This window comes from Typha angustifolia, chromosome 8 (assembly GCF_048772165.1).
Source record: "Typha angustifolia cultivar Huaian chromosome 8, ASM4877216v1, whole genome shotgun sequence".
Taxonomy (NCBI): domain Eukaryota; kingdom Viridiplantae; phylum Streptophyta; class Magnoliopsida; order Poales; family Typhaceae; genus Typha; species Typha angustifolia.
Genome location: NC_133246.1, coordinates 837,309 through 856,971, shown reverse-complemented (window position 1 = coordinate 856,971; position 19,663 = coordinate 837,309). Strand labels below are relative to the sequence as shown.

General features: G+C 40.6%; 7 protein-coding genes and 1 non-coding gene across 8 annotated transcripts; 2 read left to right on the top strand and 6 right to left on the bottom strand.

Moving 5' to 3' along the window:
• Positions 1-39: 39 nt before the first annotated feature.
• LOC140764652 (large ribosomal subunit protein eL18y-like) lies at positions 40-2,304 on the top strand. The gene is made up of 5 exons (XM_073103328.1): positions 40-191; positions 272-361; positions 454-582; positions 677-862; positions 1,955-2,304. Exons 1-5 carry the CDS (start codon positions 189-191, stop codon positions 2,111-2,113), a joined length of 567 nt encoding a protein of 188 aa, XP_072959429.1. The 5' UTR covers positions 40-188; the 3' UTR covers positions 2,114-2,304.
• Positions 1,129-1,205, top strand: LOC140766363 (small nucleolar RNA snoR53Y). Its single transcript, XR_012105402.1, has one exon. It is a non-coding gene; the product is annotated as a small nucleolar RNA snoR53Y (small nucleolar RNA).
• Positions 2,305-2,487: 183 nt separating the features above from the next.
• Positions 2,488-5,298, bottom strand: LOC140764651 (epoxide hydrolase 2-like). Its single transcript, XM_073103327.1, has 4 exons — positions 4,936-5,298; positions 4,600-4,782; positions 3,259-3,500; positions 2,488-2,879 (listed from the first exon to the last, which is right to left on the bottom strand). The coding sequence occupies exons 1-4, from the start codon at positions 5,215-5,217 to the stop codon at positions 2,633-2,635; spliced, it is 954 nt and encodes a 317-aa protein (XP_072959428.1). The 5' UTR covers positions 5,218-5,298; the 3' UTR covers positions 2,488-2,632.
• A 1,643-nt stretch (positions 5,299-6,941) lies between these two features.
• LOC140765322 (epoxide hydrolase 2-like) lies at positions 6,942-8,904 on the bottom strand. Its single transcript, XM_073104349.1, has 4 exons — positions 8,585-8,904; positions 8,272-8,445; positions 7,646-7,887; positions 6,942-7,269 (listed from the first exon to the last, which is right to left on the bottom strand). Exons 1-4 carry the CDS (start codon positions 8,864-8,866, stop codon positions 7,023-7,025), a joined length of 945 nt encoding a protein of 314 aa, XP_072960450.1. The 5' UTR covers positions 8,867-8,904; the 3' UTR covers positions 6,942-7,022.
• Positions 8,905-9,663: 759 nt separating this feature from the next.
• LOC140764590 (epoxide hydrolase 1-like) lies at positions 9,664-11,697 on the bottom strand. The gene is made up of 4 exons (XM_073103232.1): positions 11,082-11,697; positions 10,697-10,879; positions 10,374-10,600; positions 9,664-10,090 (listed from the first exon to the last, which is right to left on the bottom strand). The coding sequence occupies exons 1-4, from the start codon at positions 11,364-11,366 to the stop codon at positions 9,844-9,846; spliced, it is 942 nt and encodes a 313-aa protein (XP_072959333.1). The 5' UTR covers positions 11,367-11,697; the 3' UTR covers positions 9,664-9,843.
• Positions 11,698-11,734: 37 nt separating this feature from the next.
• LOC140764589 (epoxide hydrolase 1-like) lies at positions 11,735-13,831 on the bottom strand. Its single transcript, XM_073103231.1, has 4 exons — positions 13,188-13,831; positions 12,751-12,933; positions 12,148-12,383; positions 11,735-12,032 (listed from the first exon to the last, which is right to left on the bottom strand). Exons 1-4 carry the CDS (start codon positions 13,569-13,571, stop codon positions 11,786-11,788), a joined length of 1,050 nt encoding a protein of 349 aa, XP_072959332.1. The 5' UTR covers positions 13,572-13,831; the 3' UTR covers positions 11,735-11,785.
• Positions 13,832-14,040: 209 nt separating this feature from the next.
• LOC140764591 (ethylene-responsive transcription factor ERF071-like) lies at positions 14,041-15,392 on the bottom strand. The gene is made up of 2 exons (XM_073103233.1): positions 15,061-15,392; positions 14,041-14,896 (listed from the first exon to the last, which is right to left on the bottom strand). The coding sequence occupies exons 1-2, from the start codon at positions 15,212-15,214 to the stop codon at positions 14,322-14,324; spliced, it is 729 nt and encodes a 242-aa protein (XP_072959334.1). The 5' UTR covers positions 15,215-15,392; the 3' UTR covers positions 14,041-14,321.
• Positions 15,393-18,199: 2,807 nt separating this feature from the next.
• Positions 18,200-19,147, bottom strand: LOC140765430 (ethylene-responsive transcription factor ERF071-like). The gene is made up of 2 exons (XM_073104517.1): positions 18,871-19,147; positions 18,200-18,770 (listed from the first exon to the last, which is right to left on the bottom strand). Exons 1-2 carry the CDS (start codon positions 19,001-19,003, stop codon positions 18,304-18,306), a joined length of 600 nt encoding a protein of 199 aa, XP_072960618.1. The 5' UTR covers positions 19,004-19,147; the 3' UTR covers positions 18,200-18,303.
• Positions 19,148-19,663: the final 516 nt, after the last annotated feature.

Genomic DNA, 19,663 nt, shown 5'->3' with positions numbered 1-19,663 from the left:
ACGAACCGCTAGGATCTCCCGAAGCCTGTCATAAGGAGTCTGGCTAATTAATTCCCGTGAACCGCAAGCACACTGTACCCCATTTTTTCCTTTAAATACTAAACGCGAGTCCCCGATCTTAGTCGAGGGTTACGCTTCTAAAACCCTAGGACCAGAGCCGCCGCAAAGGAGGAGCGGGAGCAGCCGCCATGGTAACCTTCTTCCTTCGAAACCCAAGCGGAAGCTTAATCCTTCAGTTTGTATATCATTCTTTCTTATTCCTTCTTCGTAGGGTATCGATCTCGTTGCCGGAGGAAGGAGCAAGAAGGCGAAGCGCACGGCGCCCAGATCCGACGATGTCTACCTCAAGCTTCTCGTCAAGGTGAGATCTGATCGGATCTCTTCGATTTTAGAATCGATTCGACCTACTTTTCCTTGAGGTAAAGGTGTTCTCTTCTTCCGTTCTCGGATCAGCTCTATAGGTTTCTGGTTAGGAGGACTGGAAGCAAGTTTAACGCGGTGATCTTGAAGCGGCTCTTCATGAGCAGGACTAATCGTCCTCCGATCTCCCTCAAGAGACTTGTCACCTTCATGGACGGAAAGGTTTGGCCTCTATGGATTAATGCTATAAATCTTTCCCGTGGTCTCTTCGTGTTTGGTGTTTGGTGTTATGAGTTGTTGCATATTATGGTGGCAGCCGGAGGGCAAGATCGCAGTCATTGTTGGGTCAGTGACTGATGACAAGAGGGTGTACGAGGTTCCGGCAATGAAGGTGACCGCACTGAGGTTTACGGAGACGGCGAGAGCTCGGATTGTCAATGCTGGAGGAGAGTGCCTGACCTTTGACCAGCTCGCTCTTTGTGCTCCTCTCGGACAAAATACGGTAAGGATGGTTTTCAAAACATGGCCATTTTCTTGGTAAAACTTTACATGTACTCTAGGTTTCATTACATTCAATGTGAAGGTATGTCTTTTTAGCCCGTGTAATACCTCTTACATTTATGTAAGATGTTGACTTGTTTCTTTCCCGAATGTTTTATTTTTGGTAATTCTTATGAAGTGTGCGATCACCTTTTTTCCTTTTAGTAGTGGAACTGAAAAGTAACGGACTTTCATCCGTTCTCTTGTAGATACACTTGTGTAAGTTTGGTTCCCGATGATGTTTGATCAATACCATGCTAATTCTGATTTTATGACGACACACTTCTTATTGGCCTGAGGGAATCAATCAGTTATCTTATAATTTTAGTCGACCAAGCTGTTTCTTCTGTTATCTTATAATTTTGCGATAGTTTGGATAATATCAAGTTTTTCAATTATATTGTCGGAGTTGGTGCAAGAAAATTCGCTTTTTGTCAAATTTGATGTTTTATGTTTAATGTAATTTGATTGGACTATTTCTCTGATGTCTCTTGCAGTTGTGGTTTTCATGTTTCATTGGTCTTTTTTTTTTGGGCAAGTTCTACCTTCATGTCCCCCAGTTTTGTGATGTTTCACTTATATAAAGCTTGTTGCGATGACGATATATTTCAATCCCAGCTCACTATGAGATTTTCCTTTCAGAGGAATATCAGAGATCGAACTAGAACATTATCTGAGCAAACATTTTTGATGTATAATTTGAATTATATTTGCCTCTTAACCAGTATATGTAGCATTTTCAAATTCTGTAAAGCTGCTCTGTTTTTCTACTAAAAATATTTCGAGGGGAAACTATATGATATATATAATAGAGGGTTAAAAAAAAGGTCTGGCTTATGACTTCTATGTACTCGATTCGGCCTTGTTTTTCGGGTATTTTAGCTCAGCTTGCCCTTTTCGCTGATAAAATCAAGTGTTGTAGAATGAAGAATACTCTTCTCCAGACTTAGGTGGTTGTTATTCCGACTTTTGGTTTGGAGTCTTCCGTCTACTTGTACATACACAATTTTTATTTTGTATCCTGTTCATTACAACTCTCTGTTAAATTTTGTAGGTTCTTCTAAGGGGTCCAAAGAATGCTAGGGAAGCTGTGAGGCACTTTGGTAAGGCACCTGGAGTTCCACACAGCCACACAAAGCCCTACGTACGAGCGAAGGGAAGGAAATTTGAAAAGGCTAGAGGAAGGAGAAACAGCAGGGGATTTAGGGTTTGAGATGGTTTATTTTAATATTGTTACAGCTCAAGGAACTAAAAGTGCTACTTTGTTTGTGCTAAGGATCTCCCTTCATTGTTTACAACTGCTTTCCAAATTTTGGCAGAAATGTCATTTCTATTGGATGGTATGAATTTTGATATCTTTGATCACTGTGATGTCAAACTTTCTCTATTTACGGCTTTCATCCACTTGCTATGTCTTGTAATAAATGTGAATTCTTACTTCTGATTGAATGCATCTAGACTTCTGCTTCACCAATACTAAATTTTACGGATTCTAAACCTTTGGTACACTTCGTAAGAAGAAATCGTACTTCCGGGGAGCTATTGCACTAGAACGGAACAACAATGCGGACTCGGAGCTCATAGTAGTAGAGTTAAACGTTTATCACCGCCATTATCTATCAGAAGCTTATTACACGTCTTAAGTTTTGAGAAGTTTCATGAGCAGCAGGTGATCACCTAAAGTCCTATTACAAAGGGCAGTATTATTACAAAGAGTTCTGGAACGGTAGGATCAGAACTTCTGAATGAACTCATATATGTGATCAGAGATCTCATGTGGCTTCTCCTGGTTGATGAAGTGACCTACTCCTTCCATAACAACAACGTCCTGAAGATATGGAACATCCTTGTTGAAGCCACCATTGTGTATGTGGTTTTGGATTCCTGGCGTATGATATGTTAAGTCCAAATCACCAACGATAAATTTCACTGGTACTTTTATTGGAACTCCAGTCCATGGTGCTGTCAGTTCCCAATTCCTGCATACCAAGCACCAAGCAATTTAAGCATTTCAATTTTAAGAAGATAAGGTGTAAACTTATGAACTTCACTTGGTAGTGCTTACTGATATCATACATATTAAAGGGAATCTCGGATCATAGTTTTTTCATAACTTATAGTCCCAAATGAGAGCAATTAACATTCTTGATAATTATGAGAAAGAGCTGGCACACCGATGCTTACCCCAGTGTTTTACTCATATCCTCGCGCTTTAAATTATATGATCAGATCAAATCCGAAGATGTCATTTTGAACTAAAGTATTAGTACTCTGCCTGACTCCTTTGAGTTTCATACCTTAACCATAAGATGTTATGTTGAGACTTGGAAGAAAAAGAGTAAAGTGCAAGAAATGTACAAGTTCATGCACCGATAGTAGTTCAATCCTCCAGTAAAGCCTGACTTCTCGAATTTGCTGGCAAAGTAGCTTATATCTTCTTCTGACAGCCAAGAAGGCAAGTTGATCACTGTATCAAGGCTTCCTCCAAATCCTTTCTCCTTGGGTACAATAATTGCTTTTGGCTTGCGATATGTTAAGAATTTCTTCAGTAACAGTGGAGTACCGATACGAGCAAATTCAGCCTCTACCGTTCCAGGTTCCTACAAAACATCATATATGCATGTAACAACTTTATTGGACAAATAAGGGGACGGGTAAGGCATGAACTGAGTAACTACAAGTTTTTATTTTTGTTGAGGAAAGTCAAATCATCTGTTAGATGGAAGTTTTACATCAACTTCAGCCTAAAAGGAAACCAAGCAGCTGTAACATGGTAAAAGAAGCAGATAGTCTTAAATTCCTTTCAAGGGAAGATGTCATGCAAGTGCTAAAACAATCCAGACAGAGGGATAGAAGTGAATTTCATTCAGAATAACATTATATCCATGATAATTATATGCAACTATAACTGTGCTTGTAATAAACAATTAAACATGAAATGATCTAAAAGAGAGTCCTGGTCAAAGCTTTCACTCTGAAGTTCAAAGGCATAATTTTCGATTTGTGCATAAAGTCCAAACCTCAAAGTAGATTTAGACAATGATTATTCAAAAAAAAACTAATGAGTAGGTAATATTTTGATGCATATCTATGTTTGGTTTATATTTCCACAATAAATAAGATTGGATGCCTATTCGGAAACATCTGATAGAAACCAATGAGCCTTAACGATATGCTCTTGACGAGTCTCTCTTTCCTAATACAGAGTAGGTTCCTCTCCTACTGCTTCTCAAAACCTAGCGCTTATTTTGGGTGCTAAATCAGTCTATCTATTTTGTGCTGAACCAGAGGTTCAAGGATCACTCGCTTCCAATTTGTTTTACAAGTAACAAATGCAATTCCTTTATCCTTGTTCCTCATTGTACAGACTTTAAAAAGAAGACCTTATGGTCCACTTATAGTTATTTTGTGGCAGTATAATAGAAAAATAAACTCATAGTAAGAAGAGGACTTAGAAATAAAATTTAACAACACTGTCTCATTTGTGAGAACGACCATCTGTCTTTGCCGGAACTTCATAGTGGAAATCATTCAATATAAAGTGTAGAATCAATGCCTTAATTATACTTCCAGGCATACGTGAGCTATTAAGGGGTCACAAAAGACATCCTCTGCGGCAAATCAATGGGATTTTCAATCTTAGAGACCAGACTTTAGTACACCCCGCGTGAGTTACAAATAGTTAGAAGCTTGACGTACCTGGAACCTGCAGATATAGTGGTCGTCACCAAAGATAGCCCTTATCGCATCCAGGGGTTTCCTATCCGGCCGCCTAGCTGTGAATGATACGCTCAAATTAACCAAAGCCTTCACCTTATCCGGCCGTAGCAAGCAGAGGTACCACGCTATTACCGCCCCCCAATCGTGCCCCACCACGAACACCTGGTCGGCACAAAACAAATCAACTAAGAACTAAAAAATAGAGACCAAGATCGCTTTTTTTACATTGTCTAAGGGTTTGCGGACAGAAACTATATCAAGTGAAACTTAAAAATTGGAGAGAAAGATTGGTCTTTTATAAGGGGAAAGAGTTACTTTATCTTGGCCAAGGAGTTCGATGAGGGCGACGAGGTCGCCGACGATGTGTAAGGCGGTGTAAGAGGAGATCGAAGGAGGGGCGTCGGAGTCACCGTAGCCTCGAAGGTCCGGGGCGACGGCGCGGTAGCCACGGCCAGCAAGGGAGAGTATTTGGTGGCGCCATGAGTACCAGAGCTCCGGGAAGCCATGAAGGAAGAGGACTACTGGGCCTTCTCCCTTCTCGGCTATGTGCAGATTGATGCCGTTCACTGCTACGGTGCGGTGGGTGATGGTCTCCATCTCTCTGTTGCTCTCTCTCTCTCTCTCTCTCTCTCTCCAAGAGGCGTCTTTTGCTTTGCCTTTCAGTCTCTTGTTTCGCGATGTGTGTTTCTTTTGCATTAATACCCTTCTCAAATTTATTATTTGTATACACCCTGTAAATTTCATTATTGGCCCTCAAACTCTTTTTGTGAATTATATATATATATATATTTGAAATTACTCCCAAAAGATAGCTTGAGCTGTTTACTAAGTTGGTTGCAATTTTCGAGGTGAGGATTTCTGAACGATCCCAATACAAATCAATCTTTATCAGGTGGAACTTAGACTAATGTCATCCAATCTCCTGTCCAAATTACTAATTTTTCTCCTTCGAAGATTTCGAACAACGTTGCTATTCCACTGCCTAATAAGATAAGCTTCTGAGTTAATTTTATATATCTTATTGAGAGATCTCTCATTAGTAGCATAGCACACCATCTCTAAGTAGCATACTAAAGTACAGAACCTCTCTGTAAGATTAGATTGCAATACGACCAAAAGCAGACTAAGTGACAGCCATATGATCCCGGTTAGAACTAAGAGGGGAGTCATCTGAGTGGAATTTGACTAATATTTCTGCGATGAAGTCATAGATATTTCTCTTGGTTGATGAAGTGGTTAGCTCCTTCCCATCATGATAACATCATTTAAGAGAGGAACGAACATCCTTTTTGAATCCACCCTTGTGTATATAATAATCTTTGACACCTGGGAAATTGTATGTTAAATCTCGATCTCCCACAATAAACTTGACTGCTACTTTGATCTGCACTCCTGTCCAGTTTCTGTATGTAAAAGTTGTACTTCCCAAGCTATGTAACAGTTTTGAAGTATAAAGGTGGTCTTTGTTTTTTTTCCTTCCTTATTTCCCATTATCATCAACGTTTTCGATCTATAGTACTATGCTGATGCTTGTCATGGTTTAATGCTCAAGCTGGCTACTGTTTATGATTCAAGTAAGTTGAGTTGTAAACCTTAAATATGTGGTCCGGCTTATGACTTTTATGTACTTGAGTCAGGCCTCGTTTTTCGGGTATTTTAGCTCAGCTTGTCCTTTTCGCTGATAAAAATTAAGTGTTGTAGAATGAAACATACTCTTCTCTAGAGTTAGGTGGTTGTTATTCCGACCTTTTTGTTTTAGAGTCTTACTTACATCTATCTACTTGTACATAGTTTGTTCATTACTACTCTCTGTCCAAATTTTGTAGGTTCTCCTAAGGGGTCCAAATAATGCTCGAGACCTGGAGTTCCACACAGCCATACAAAGCCCTACGTACGAGCAAAGGGAAGGAAATTTGAGAAGGACAGAGGAAGGAGAAACAGCAGGGGATTTGGGGTTTGAGATGGTTTTATTTTTAATGTCTATAGTTCAAGGAACTGAAAGTGGTACTTTGTTTGTGCTAAGGATCTCCCCTCATTTTCTACAAACTGCTTTACAATTTTGGCAGAAATGTCATTTCTATTGGATGGTATGAATTTTGATATCTTTGATCATTGTGATGTCAAACTTTCTCAATTTACAGCTTTCATCCATTATTTGCTATGATCTTGTAATAAATGTGAAGTCTTAGTTTTATTTGAATTTATGCTTCTAGACTTCTGCTTCATTACTACCAAACTTTGCGGACTCGATATTTTATGTTAGTAGTAATTAACATACGTTAATATTAAACAGAAGCTATTTAGGTCAAAATTTTGAGAAGTTTCATGGAAGCAGGCCAGCAGCTCTTATTTGTTGTAATGTAGTAACAGCAGGCAACCCAAACAAGGGCAGTGTTATAAGATCAGAACTTCTGAATGAACTCATATATGTGATCAGAGATCTCGTGTGGCTTCTCCTGGTTGATGAAGTGACCTACTCCTTCCATAACAACAACTTCCTGAAGAAATGGAACTTCCTTGTTGAAGCCACCATTGTGTATGTAGTTTTGAATTCCTGGCATATGATATGTCACGTCCAGATCACCAACGATAAACTTCACTGGTACTTTTATTGGAACTCCTGTCCATGGTGCTGTCAGCTCCCAGTTCCTGCATACCAAGCAACAACAATTTAAGCATTTGAATTTAAGAAGATAAGGTGTAGAATTATGAACATCACTTAATAGTGCTTAATGATATCATACATATTAAAGGGAATCTCATATCATAGTCATTTCATAACTTATAGTCCCAAATGAAAGCAATTAACATTCTTGATGATTATGAGAAAGATCTGGCACATCGATGCTTACCCCGGTGTTTTATTCATATTCCCGTGCTTTAAATTATTATGATCAGATCAAATCAGAAGATGTCACTATGAACTAAAGTATCAGTACTCTGCCTGACTCCTTTGAGTTTGATACTTAACCATAAGATGTTATGTTGAGACTTGAAAGAAAAAGTAGAGTGCCCAGAAACGTACAAGTTCATGCACCGATAGTAGTTCAATCCTCCGGTAAAGCCCGACTTCTCGAATTTGCTGGCAAGGTAGCTTATATCTTCTTCTGACAACCAAGAAGGCAAGCTGGTCACTGTACCAAGGGCTCCTCCAAATCCTTTCTCCTTGGGCACAATAAGTACTTCTGGCTTGCGATAAGCTAAGAATTTCTTCAGTATCAGTGGAGTGCCGATTTGAGCAAATTCAGCTTCTACCGTTCCAGGTTCCTAGAAAACATCATATATGTATGCATGTAACAACTTTGTTGGACAAATAAAGGAAAGTACAAGGCATGAACTGAGTAACTACAAGTATTTCTTTTTGTTATATTCAACAATAAATAAGATTGGATGCCTATTCGGCAACATCTGATAGAAACCAATAGTAACAAACATTAAGCCTTAACGATATGCTCCTGACGGACGAGTCTCTCTGTCCTAATACACTTAATTATACTTCCAGGCATATGTGAACCATTGAAGGGGTCACAAAAGACATCCTCTGAGGCAAATGAATGGGATTTTCAATCTTAGAGACCAGAATTTAGTACTCTCCTCGTGAGTTGCAAAAGTTTAGTTATCTAATTTGTTATAAGTAAAAGGTTGACGTACCTGGAACCTACAGGCATAGTAGTCGTCACCAAAGGTAGCCCTCATCGCATCCATGGGTTTCCTATTCGGCTGCCTAGCCTTGAATGGCACGCTCAAATTAACGTAAGCCTTCACCTTATCCGGCCGTAGCAAGCAGAGGTACCACGCTATTGCCGCCTGGGCCACCACAAACACCTGGTGGGCACAAAACAAGTCAACCAGGAAGTAAAAATTAGAGACCAAGATCGCTACTTCTTTTTTTTTCTTTTAAATTTGCGGGCAGAAACTATAACAAGTGAAACAAGATTGGTCTTTCATAAGGGGAAAGAGTTACTTTCTCTTGGCCAAGGAGTTCGATGAGGGCGACGAGGTCGCCGATGACGTGTAAGACGGTGTAAGAGGAGACGGAAGGAGGGGCGTCGGAGTCACCGTAGCCGCGGAGGTCAGGAGCGACGGCGCGGTAGCCACGGGCGGCAAGGGAGATTATCTGGTGGCGCCATGAGTACCAGAGCTCCGGGAAGCCATGAATGAATAGGACTACTGGGCCTTCTCCCTTCTCAGCTATGTGCAGGTTGATGCCGTTCACTGCTACGGTGCGGTGGGTGATGGTCTCCATCTCGCTCTCTCTCTCTCTCTCTCCCGCCTCTGTGTGCTCTGCTTCTCTTTTCAAAAGGCATATATATAGTCTAAAATATGGTTTATCCACATTGCTGTTCGGTCGGAAATGGCAAAGAAATGCTTTTTGTTTGTTTGTAATTAGTCTCCTACCGAACCGGTAAGATGTCGGATCACGTGCTTACCGGTCTCGGTTGTTCACCTAGTTCGTTACCTAATTCTTTAAAAATATATTTAAATAATATATAAACTTAAATATTTTAGAAGTAAAAATATTTATTAAAATAGTATAATTGTATCTATATCTCTTAAAACTTATGTTATTTATACGAAACTTTCTAAGAATATATCTATTAAAAAAACCTAATTAAAAAACTCTAAATATATTATAAACTAAATATTTTTAAAATTTTAAGCTTAAAATACTATTAGACATAAAATAGAATAATTAAATATTTGAGACGGTTAGTTGTCTTTTATCTAATTAATTACTTATGTGATATGATAACAAAACTGAACCAATTTAGTGGTTAGTTCATCGGTTCGATCCGATCCTGATAACTATAATTATTCCAAAAGTTTAGAAATGTGCTTAGTGTATTTGTAGCTCGTCCTAAAAGATGGCTTGACTGTTATGCTTTATTTACTAAGTTGGTTGCAATTTCCAAGGTGAGAATATAAATCTATCTTTATTAGGTGGAACTTAGACTAATGTCGTCTAATATATTCCTTGGAAAATTTAGAACAACGTTGCTATTCCACTGCCTAATAAGATAAGCTTCTGAGTTGTTTTATATATCTTATTGAGAGATCTCTCATTAGTAGCATACCATCTCATAAGTAAGCATATTAAAGTACAAAACCTCTCTGTCAGACTAGATGATTGCAACTAGATTGCAATACGACCAAAAGCAAACTAAGTGACAAGCATATGATCCCAGTTAGAACTAAGAGGGGAGTCATCTGAGTGGAATTTGACTAAAATTTCTGGATGAAGTCATAGATATGATCAGCAATCTCCTGTGGCTTCTCTTGGTTGATGAAGTGGCCAACTCCTTCCATGATGATAACATCATTTAAGAGAGGAACATCCTTTTTGAATCCACCCTTGTGTATGTAATCTTTGACACCCGGGAAATTGTATGTTAAATCTTGATCTCCCACAATAAACTTGACTGGCACTTTGATCTGCACTCCTGTCCATGGTGATGTGAGCTCCCAGTTTCTGCATGTAAGATTTATTGTTATGAAGAGCAAATTCTACTTCACAACTCCATCATTTAGCTTAGTTTTAACTTACTTCTTCTGCTTTAAAGTTTTACGTACTTGAATTTTATATGACCCAATTAGATTTTTCGTCCAAGATTAACAATGTTTTATTGGTGCCAAGATTTTCTGCCATGAATAAATAACAGAATGACCAAACTACCTATCTATTTAAAATAAATTATAATATCTCTTCATATGAATTATAATGAGATAGATTAGTGCATTAATTGAGTACATACAAGTCTAAAGCTCTGTAGTAGTTTAATCCTCCAGTGAAGCCAGACTTATCGAATTTGCTAGCAAAATAGTTGACGTCCTCCTCTGACAGCCAGGATGGAAGAACAATCTCCTTGGTGGGTGGCGCTCCAATTCCATAGATTGGGCTTGGATCATGGAATGTTAAGAACTTCCTCATTAGTAATGCTGTCTTAGTTTGAGCAAACTCAGCTTCCATTCTTCCAGGTTCCTGCATTCGTTACATTGATCACATCGTTTGAAAGATTTCTAAGATGCTTAAAGCTTATCCATGAGCTGGAGATTAGCAGATAATTAATTAACAGACCTGGAAGGCACAAACATAGTAATCATCTCCATAGACGGCTCTAAGCGTCTTCACTGGCCTCACGTGCGAATTCCGAGGCATAAAAGCCACACTTAGAGTAACTAATGCCTTCACTTTGTCCGGCCTAAACATGCACAGATTCCACGCTGCTATTGCTCCCCAGTCATGCCCCACCACAAACACCTTCTCTCCACCAAAATATGTACCCCAAAAAATACGATTAAAAAAAATTAGTGCATATATTTTTCATTCTTCTTACATTCCAAATAAAGTTTCTTAAACTACTTCAAAGAAGTCTTTCTGAAAATGAGCTATATATGGTTGAAAGAGTGCAAGTATAATTAATTTAAAGTAATTAAGATGTTTTGAGAGATGTACACGCAACCTTGTCTTGCCCCAAGGCATCGATAAGAGCCACGAGATCACCGACGACGTGAAGCATAGTGTAGGCTTCGGCGTCGGCCGGGGCGTCGGAATCGCCGAAGCCTCGGAGATCGGGAGCGACGGCACGGTAGCCGCGGGCGGCGAGGGATTTGATCTGGTGACGCCACGAGTACCAGAGCTCAGGGAAGCCATGAATGAGAAGTACTACGTCGCCTTCACCCTTCTCAGCTATGTGCATGTTAATGCCATTAACAAGTAGTCTCCTGTGAGTTATCTCCCCCTCCATGTCTGGAAAAAAATTTCGCTTGCTGATTGCTTGTAGAGGACACTTAAGTACAATGTTTGAGAACTTTGGTAATCTACTACCATCTATATATGAGGAGGTGGAGCCAGTTTGTAAAGCTGCTTTGGGATGTGAAGATCAGATGAAATGTTACGCGTCGAATTAATTCTTTTGTCAGGGTCGGTGGCAGGTGGAATGATTTCTTCTTACTCTGTCACGGGTGGAGCTTTCCAAAGCCTTAAATGCCAACCTTCCCATGCATCTATCTCATTTCGATGGTGCACAATGCAACTAGCATTAAAGGTATATATATATATATATATATATATATATATATATATATATATATACTGATTCTGCCAGAAATATCATACGATATAAATGAGTATTAAATAATCATAGCTTTGTCTTGAGATTACATACTAAAATTTCTTGATGAAATTATAAATGTGATCAGTGATCTCATCGGGTTTCTCCTCATTGATGAAGTGGCCTACTCCTTTCATCACAACCACTTCTTCCAGGTGAGGAACATATTTCTTGAAACCCCCTTTGTCTATGAAGTCTTTCATCCCAGGAGCATTATAAGTTAGGTCTTTATCTCCCACAATGAACTTAGTTGGAAGCAGTATATGTGCTCCAGTCCATGGCTCTGTAAACTCCCAGTTCCTGCCAGCAGTTAGCAGTAATTCACATCATTAGGAACTTTTTCTTTTCTCTGAAGAAATGAATACTATAAGTTGCTAATATACAACATATGTATATATATATATATTTGACTTACAGGTTTAAAGATCTATAGTAGTTCAATGGTCCAGTAAAGCCAGTCTTGTCGAATTTGCTTGCATAGTATTTGATGTCATCTTCTGAGAGCCAAGGAGGAAGAATGATTTGGTCATCTGGTGAGCCCCAACCTTCTTTGGGGATGTATAGAGGACCAGGAGTGTAATATGTCAAAAACTTCTTCAGCACCCATGTAGTTCCGAGACGTCCAAACTCTTCTTCTATTTCTCCCGGTTCCTACCATTTTCATACAAAGTTATAGCATTATTACTGCCATTTCTTTAAAGATTCACGCCCTATTTTTTAAATATTTTTTTTTTCTAAGAACAAACTCCAATATATCGTGTGAATTATATATATATATTTTCCTTGTTGGTATTTGCTTATCTTACGTGGGTAAAATCGGACTCGCACTCCGACTGGACTCAGACTATGTTTAAATTTTATGATCCGAGTCCAGTCCAACTTTGGCCCGTTTAATTGAGTTGAAAATAGATAGGTAAGAAACGCTCATATATAAAATAGTGAAATTTCAAGGTCCGAATTGCAACATTTCGAAATGGAATTAGAAGTCTGCAACGTGTTCGGTCTTGTGGTAGATTACCTGAAATCGGCAGATGTAGTAGTCGTCGCCGTATACAGACCTCAAGAACTCCACCGGCTTCCTGGTTGGATTCCGAGGCGAGAACGGTACGCTAAGGTTGACCAACGCCTTCACCTTATCCGGCCGAAACATACACAGACTCCACGCCGTCAGCGCCCCCCAGTCGTGCCCCACCACAAACACCTACCCATTAGGTTAAGACGATTAATGCAAAAGCAACCCCAATTTTTTATTTTTTATTTTTCGATCTTTCCTTCTTCTTCTTCTTTTTTGCCATTAGTTTTCTTTAATACATGCCCTTTTATAATTAAACATGCCTTCGTGTGCTTATATATGATGTACAAAGAAACAAAACGGACATAATTTAGTGTATGTGGCGATTTGCAGCAAACACCCTTTCTTTTCAGCTAATTATTATTTTTTAAGTTCACGAATACCTTGTCCTGGCCGAGGGCGTCGATGAGGGCGATGAGGTCGCCGACGACGTGGAAGACGGAATAGGCGGCGGCTCCCAGCGGCGCGTCGGAGTCACCGTACCCTCGGAGATCCGGTGCGACGGCGCGGTAGCCGCGGGCTGCCAACCCGTGAATCTGGTGGCGCCACGTGTACCAGAGTTCCGGGAAGCCGTGGATCAGCAGGACGACGGGTCCCTCCCCCTTCTCCGCCACGTGGATGCGGATCCCGTTCACCTCCACCGTCCGATGCGCAATCCCCTCTAGTCCTCCTCCGTCCATCTCCGGCATTGGGGTCTTGGTGCTCTCAGGCTTGGGAGAGTATAAGAAGCAGCAGCAGCAGCAGAGGGTTTTGATGCGATCTAACATTTATTTAGATAGATCGTAGATGTCATTACATTCTCTCTCTCCAATCAAACGTAGATAAAGGGAGGGTGGGGGAGAGAGAGAGAGAGAGAGAGGCTTATGCTTTGCTTCCTCTAATACTCCATCGTCCTTTTAGCTTTTGGACAACAACTAGTGGAAGTGTAAATGGCAAATGAACCTGATCGTGAAGTATTTCATAAGAAAAATATCTATTCTAACATCTTGCTTCTACCCTAAGATCCAAGAGATAAACAAGTTCATAGAACATTAGTTTGTAGGTACCACACAAATAATGTCTAATAGTAAATGAATTATGATAAGGATCATGAGTTTTGGCTCTTTATTCTTTTGTTCTATTGGCACGGCTGGAAGGATAATATTAAGTAGGTGAGCCATCCCTTTCTGTCTCTATTCCATTAAGTCACTTGGGCTTGACCTTTTGAAGGCCCAAACATAAATGGGCCAGATAGAATAAAGTAAGACTTCAATTGTAAAGGGAATTTCACTATAATAAATTGTCAGATTACAAATTGCCTCTCTCTTGAGAAAAGTAGCAGAATAAAATTTTAAATGTGGGAAAACTAAGGCTTACAACGTCCAGACTTCAACAGTGGATTTAACGAGGGACACAACAAGATAATCTTTTCCTAGAACCTGATAAACAACTATCTTAGAATTCGAGACTTGCATCGGAAAAAGAACAGATGATGTGGAGCAAAATTTAACACTGTACAAGAACAGCAGCATCGTTTATCAGAGAGCAATGGAAGTAGCTATGTCATCAAAGCTCCACAGTATCTCTGTGGTCAAGTGTGGATTGCAGTCAGTTGCTCCAACCTCTTGGGCGACTCCCACGGGACCAACCACTACCACCTCCTCAACCTCCTTCTCCGGCGGCGGCACGCCTCCACCTTCCATGTATGGAATCCCAAAGAAGTTCATATAGTTCTCATACGCCATCAACTCCTCGGACAGCTCTCGTACTTCACGAGCATCTCCGCCATTCTTTGCAACTGGGACAGGGGAGGGATTCTTGGTTTCCTGGGTGGAGGAGGAGAGGTAGAGAGATGGAACAGGAGAAGCTGTCTGATGCTGGAATTGTTGGGGCTCCGGAATGGGGTCTTCGTTGGGGAAGTTGACCTTGGCCTTCTTCCCTCGGATGCGGCGGGCTTCGCGGTCGTAGGCGCGTGCCGCCTCCTCGGCGGTGGCGAAGGTACCGAGCCATACCCTTACCCCCTTCATGGGATCACGGATCTCGGCCGCCCATTTCCCCCATGGACGCTGGCGGATTCCCCGGTAGAGATTCTTTCGCTCCCTCTTCCTCGTCACTGAAAAAAAGATAAGGAAAAAGAAAAACTCACATCAAAATCTCTTCTTTTTTTACAAAGATTTCATCTTTTCCTACGAAACAACAAGACCCATCTCTCAAAATCTCATCTTTTTAAGGGCAAAGAAAAGAGAAGCAGAGAAGAGAAAAAGGGAAAATGAGTACCTTTCTCGGGGGGAGATGGGTGGGACTCGAGGTCGGAATCATGGTTATAGGAATAGGAGAAGGAGGCGTCCGGCCAGAGGTCCGAGGCGGAGAGGCGACGATTAGAGCGATTGCGAGGAGGGATGAAGTCGGAGATGATGGCGCCGCCACACATGGCTGCGAGGTATCTTTACTTGCTCTTTTGCCCTGCTTTCTACTTTAGATCAACAAGAAGAAGACGACGACGAAGACGAAAGGAAATGGTGTGGAATAGAGAAAAGATCAGACTTTGAAGGAGAGAGAGAGTTTGCTTAGAAGAGAGAAAGAGACCGAACAAGGAAACTATGGGAAAGAAATGGTGAACCGGAAGCGGATTTATATAGAGGTACGTCTTCTCTCCTCTAGAAACGTAAAGCAAAGTGCTTAGCTGTAAGGATAGAAAAATTTACAGCGGATAGGATTATTTTCTTCGGCGTGGTGTGACGTGGATGCGTGTGGTCAGAACCGCGTAATCTCTCTCGTTCGCGTGCCTTTTTGACTTCAGACTTGCACATATTTACAGTGCTAACATCGATGAATTTCCCATTTCGGTCAATGCAAGATAATTTACTAAAGATCTTTCGGTCGTCTGGCTGTAACATCGAACAACGTCTCAATCAGTGATAAATCAAGGGATGTTATTGGTCAATTGTCATTTCAACCTTTCCAAGATGTGCCAATAGCTGCTCAATTAAGCTTCCGGAATTTTAAAATTAAGTTTAATTTTTCTTTTCTCAGCGAGTCAACGGTTATTGCACACCCTTTATTTATAATATAACCTACGAAGAAAACATAAGATTTAGTGGGGTACAGTGGGTTTTAATTGTAAATATCACGAAAGGCATGGGCAAATGTTCAAAGAGGCCAAGATAAACTAGAAGGATGTGCGTAATTTTCTGTACATCCACCAGCCAGAGGTCGGCAGTAAGCAATCTCTTTTGGGGGGTCCGACAGTCGACACCAAACCCAATTTATATAAAATAAACAAAGAAATAAATAAATAATAGATGGAGGACCGAGCATAAAAGTGGAGTCAGCACGTTGTATTTTAGCCCCCAGTTTTCCCACGGAAGGGTAGACGTGATCAAACTCTTTTAAACGGCGCAGCAGGATCGTCTGCTGCCTCCGAGTGTATGAATTTCCTACGGTCATCTTCTTCCGTCAAACCTCACGCAGTCTGGACTTCAACAACTTCATGCAGACTGCGACGCAGATGATCCGCTCTTTATCCTTAGGTGAGCCTCCATTACCGAGTAAAATAATAGTTCTATTGACATCCTTCTCTTGCAAATTAAGGTGATATGATGCCAAAATATTTATATATATCAAGATATTTATTAGAGTATAATATTTTACCTGCAAAGAGGGAGAACTTACGAGAGAGAAGTTAGAAGAATGCAAGCTATATTCCACTCGGGTTAGTGGCAATTTATATACATCATATATAATATTATTAAGATTTGAGATGTTATAATTAATTATGTTTACGTAACGATATGTTTTCATCTAACAGTGGGTATATAATTATTGACTGAAGCGCTTACGATATTATCTTTGAGGACTAAGTCGATAACACAATTTTATCGTACACAAAAGTACGTCCAAAGTCTGAATTGACCTCCAAATTTTAGTTTCGTTCTGGACGTTTGGCTTAAGATTTCCCCTCTATTTACTATAAGATTATTGTATGTTGACTGAGGATTAACTATATTAAGATCCCTCTCAATGTTTAAACTTAAATTTTGGTAGTTATACCCATGTACCGTATACGAAAGCTATACAGTTTATATATATATATATATATATATGTATATATATGAATAACATTATAATATTAACCGTCACTTTTATGTCGACAAGAATATCTATTGAAACATGTAAAGAGAGTTATTGGCACAATGGAAGAAGTCTAGAACATCTTTCTCTTTCTCTCTTTTTAAATCTGTGGGCTTTGCCTGCGGCGGTCAGAGGTAATGAGATATTTTTTTTTCTTTATGGGGGACCAGAACCGTAGATAATTTAATGCTTATTTTAGAATCTTTCCGACATGGGGGAAAGAGGGTAGGAAGCTCCATGGAGACGTGGGTGACTGCACCTGGTCATAATAGTCATGGCCAACTACTTTTAGCTCTCATTTCTCAAGAAAGAAGAAGATGAGGAAGAAGACAACTGAAGTGTTCTTGAACCCTGAACCCTTTAGAACACCAACAGAGGTAGCCCAATAGCAAATCTTAGAGAAGCCCAATTCATGTAAGGCCCAATAATAATTAATTTCCAAACAACTACCCCTACTGATTGAGTGCTTATTAAAAAGCAAGTGCAAGTCTTACTTACTTGCAAGTAGATGGCAAGTCAAACGGTGACCGGAATTTGTCTCATGTTAGGTTTGATCATGATTGATTACTAGGATCTTTTGACAAACCATTGCTAGCTTCACCTGCAAAAGAAGCATCTTATTATTTTTTTGTTATAGATTATGAGTCTGCATACTAATTATAAACAAAACCCCCCCAAAAAAAATCTAATAATTTTTTTTTTATATAGAGATTAGACAACAAACTTAAATCATACACATATAATATTTTAGTACAAAATTTATTAAACATCAACTCTAACGTCTAGGGTGGAATGGGAAAAAGAAAAAGAAAAAAGGAAAAAGATATATAATTACTATAGGGCCTCATCTTTGTGAACTACGAGAAATAATCACATGCATCCACGGTAATTTCTAGTGACAGGGTACGTGATATTATTAATCTTTAGCAGTTAGTTGATTGCTCTGACTTGAGACGTACTATTGTCTCCTAATTAACCCAGATATATAATTAGCTTCCGTAATTTCATGTGGGTAGGTGATATATCTTATGGCTTTCTAGAAACATTTGGTCATGATCCCAAAGTTTGGTTATTTATTCAAAAGGTCGAGAGAAAGCTAAAACTTAAGCTGAAGATTTTACTAGTAACAAAATAATTAGTTCACGTCTTGTCTCAGTAAACCGTGGGCGAGTCTTGCACTGCAAATTGGTCACATGATTGAATTAGTACTCCGTTTTGACTCATAAATTACACTAATTAAGAGAAACCGTCAACACCATTTCTTTTAAAACAGCACTTATTAAATATTTATTTACTCTTAAAATTATATATATATATATATATATATAGAAAAAAGCGAGATTAACCTACTAGTAGATAAATAAAAAGAAAAGGTCACAACGTGGCATCTCAGCCGTCCATCATGATGTGGTGGACATCATCCCAAATCACTAAATCCTTAGCACCACCACCCTCCTCCTCGTGTGGGAGTCCAAGAAGAAACTCCAGGCTCGAGATCTGCTCCTTTAGTCCCCACTCCAGCGCCGAAGTCTCTGACGAATAAACCGAACTCGACGCCGAGCTCTCGTCCAAGGCCGACTTCCCCTCGGTTTTCGGTTCCGGGTTGCGGGTTAGAGGGGGAGAGTCCGGGAAGTTGAGCTTGGCTTTGCTGCCTCGTATCTCGCGCGCGGCCATGTCGTAAGCCTTGGCGGCCTCCTCCGCGGACCCGTACGTCCCCAGCCATACCCGCATCCCCTTTCGCGGGTCTCGGATCTCCGCCGCCCACTTCCCCCACGGGCGCCGTCGGATCCCGCGGTACGCCGTCTTCCGACCCTTGCCCTTGTCTCCTCCCCTCAGGGGCCTTCTCGTCCTTTCCCCTGCCGATCGGAAAACACATAATAACCTTAGTTTTGCATGGGAGCTAGTTGTTCTTATTCACATAATTCACATGATAAGGTTATAATTTTCGTAGCTCACCCGTGGCCGTGGGCTTAGAGCTGACGGAATCCGCGAGTGCCACAGGATCCGACGGCCCAAGTTCACGCGAGGTGGTGAGATCACGGCCATTCCTGAAGGCCACGATGTCCGAGATGATCGCTCCACCGCACATCTCTTCCTCCTCCTCCTCTTCTTCTTCTGTTTTATACGAGGAGGGATAAGATAAAGCTAATTGCGCATCTCAACCCCACCTTCTCCCTCCTTTATATAGGCATTCTAAGGCGCTCTCCTCCTTTGTCGTAATTTGTTTCCGAGGTACGGGGTATTGGAGTAAAAAAAAGGTAATAAACTGGCGAGCGTTTTAAAGCGAACTTTTGAAAAAAACAAGAGAGGAGGGTAAGGTGAGGAAGTGAGAGAAGAATCATGCCGGCCACGTGACATATATCCTCGAAGAGATGGAAAGGGTCGGTGCTGACTACGAGCGTCAGGTCCGCGTGCAGTGTTGTCATTGGTGGGAGGGTAAGACGTGGGGTGACGCTAGTAACGTACACTACGAGCCCCTGCAGAAATTACCCTAGGAGGAGGTGATTAATTACAAGGCGATGCCATCGGTGAGACGAATTGCAACCCGATTTGCGACTTGCGACTTGGGAGTGAAGGTGGGTTGGGAATCTTGGAGCAATGTGGGGCTATAATCAGACAGCCATGACGTTGATGGTACAGAGGAGGTTCGGTGTACCGCAGACGGAACGGAGAGAGACGACGTAATACCTTCGCCTTTCCGTTTCGCCCAACTGGGAAGAGGACAAAAATTAGTTCGATTTGGGTCGTC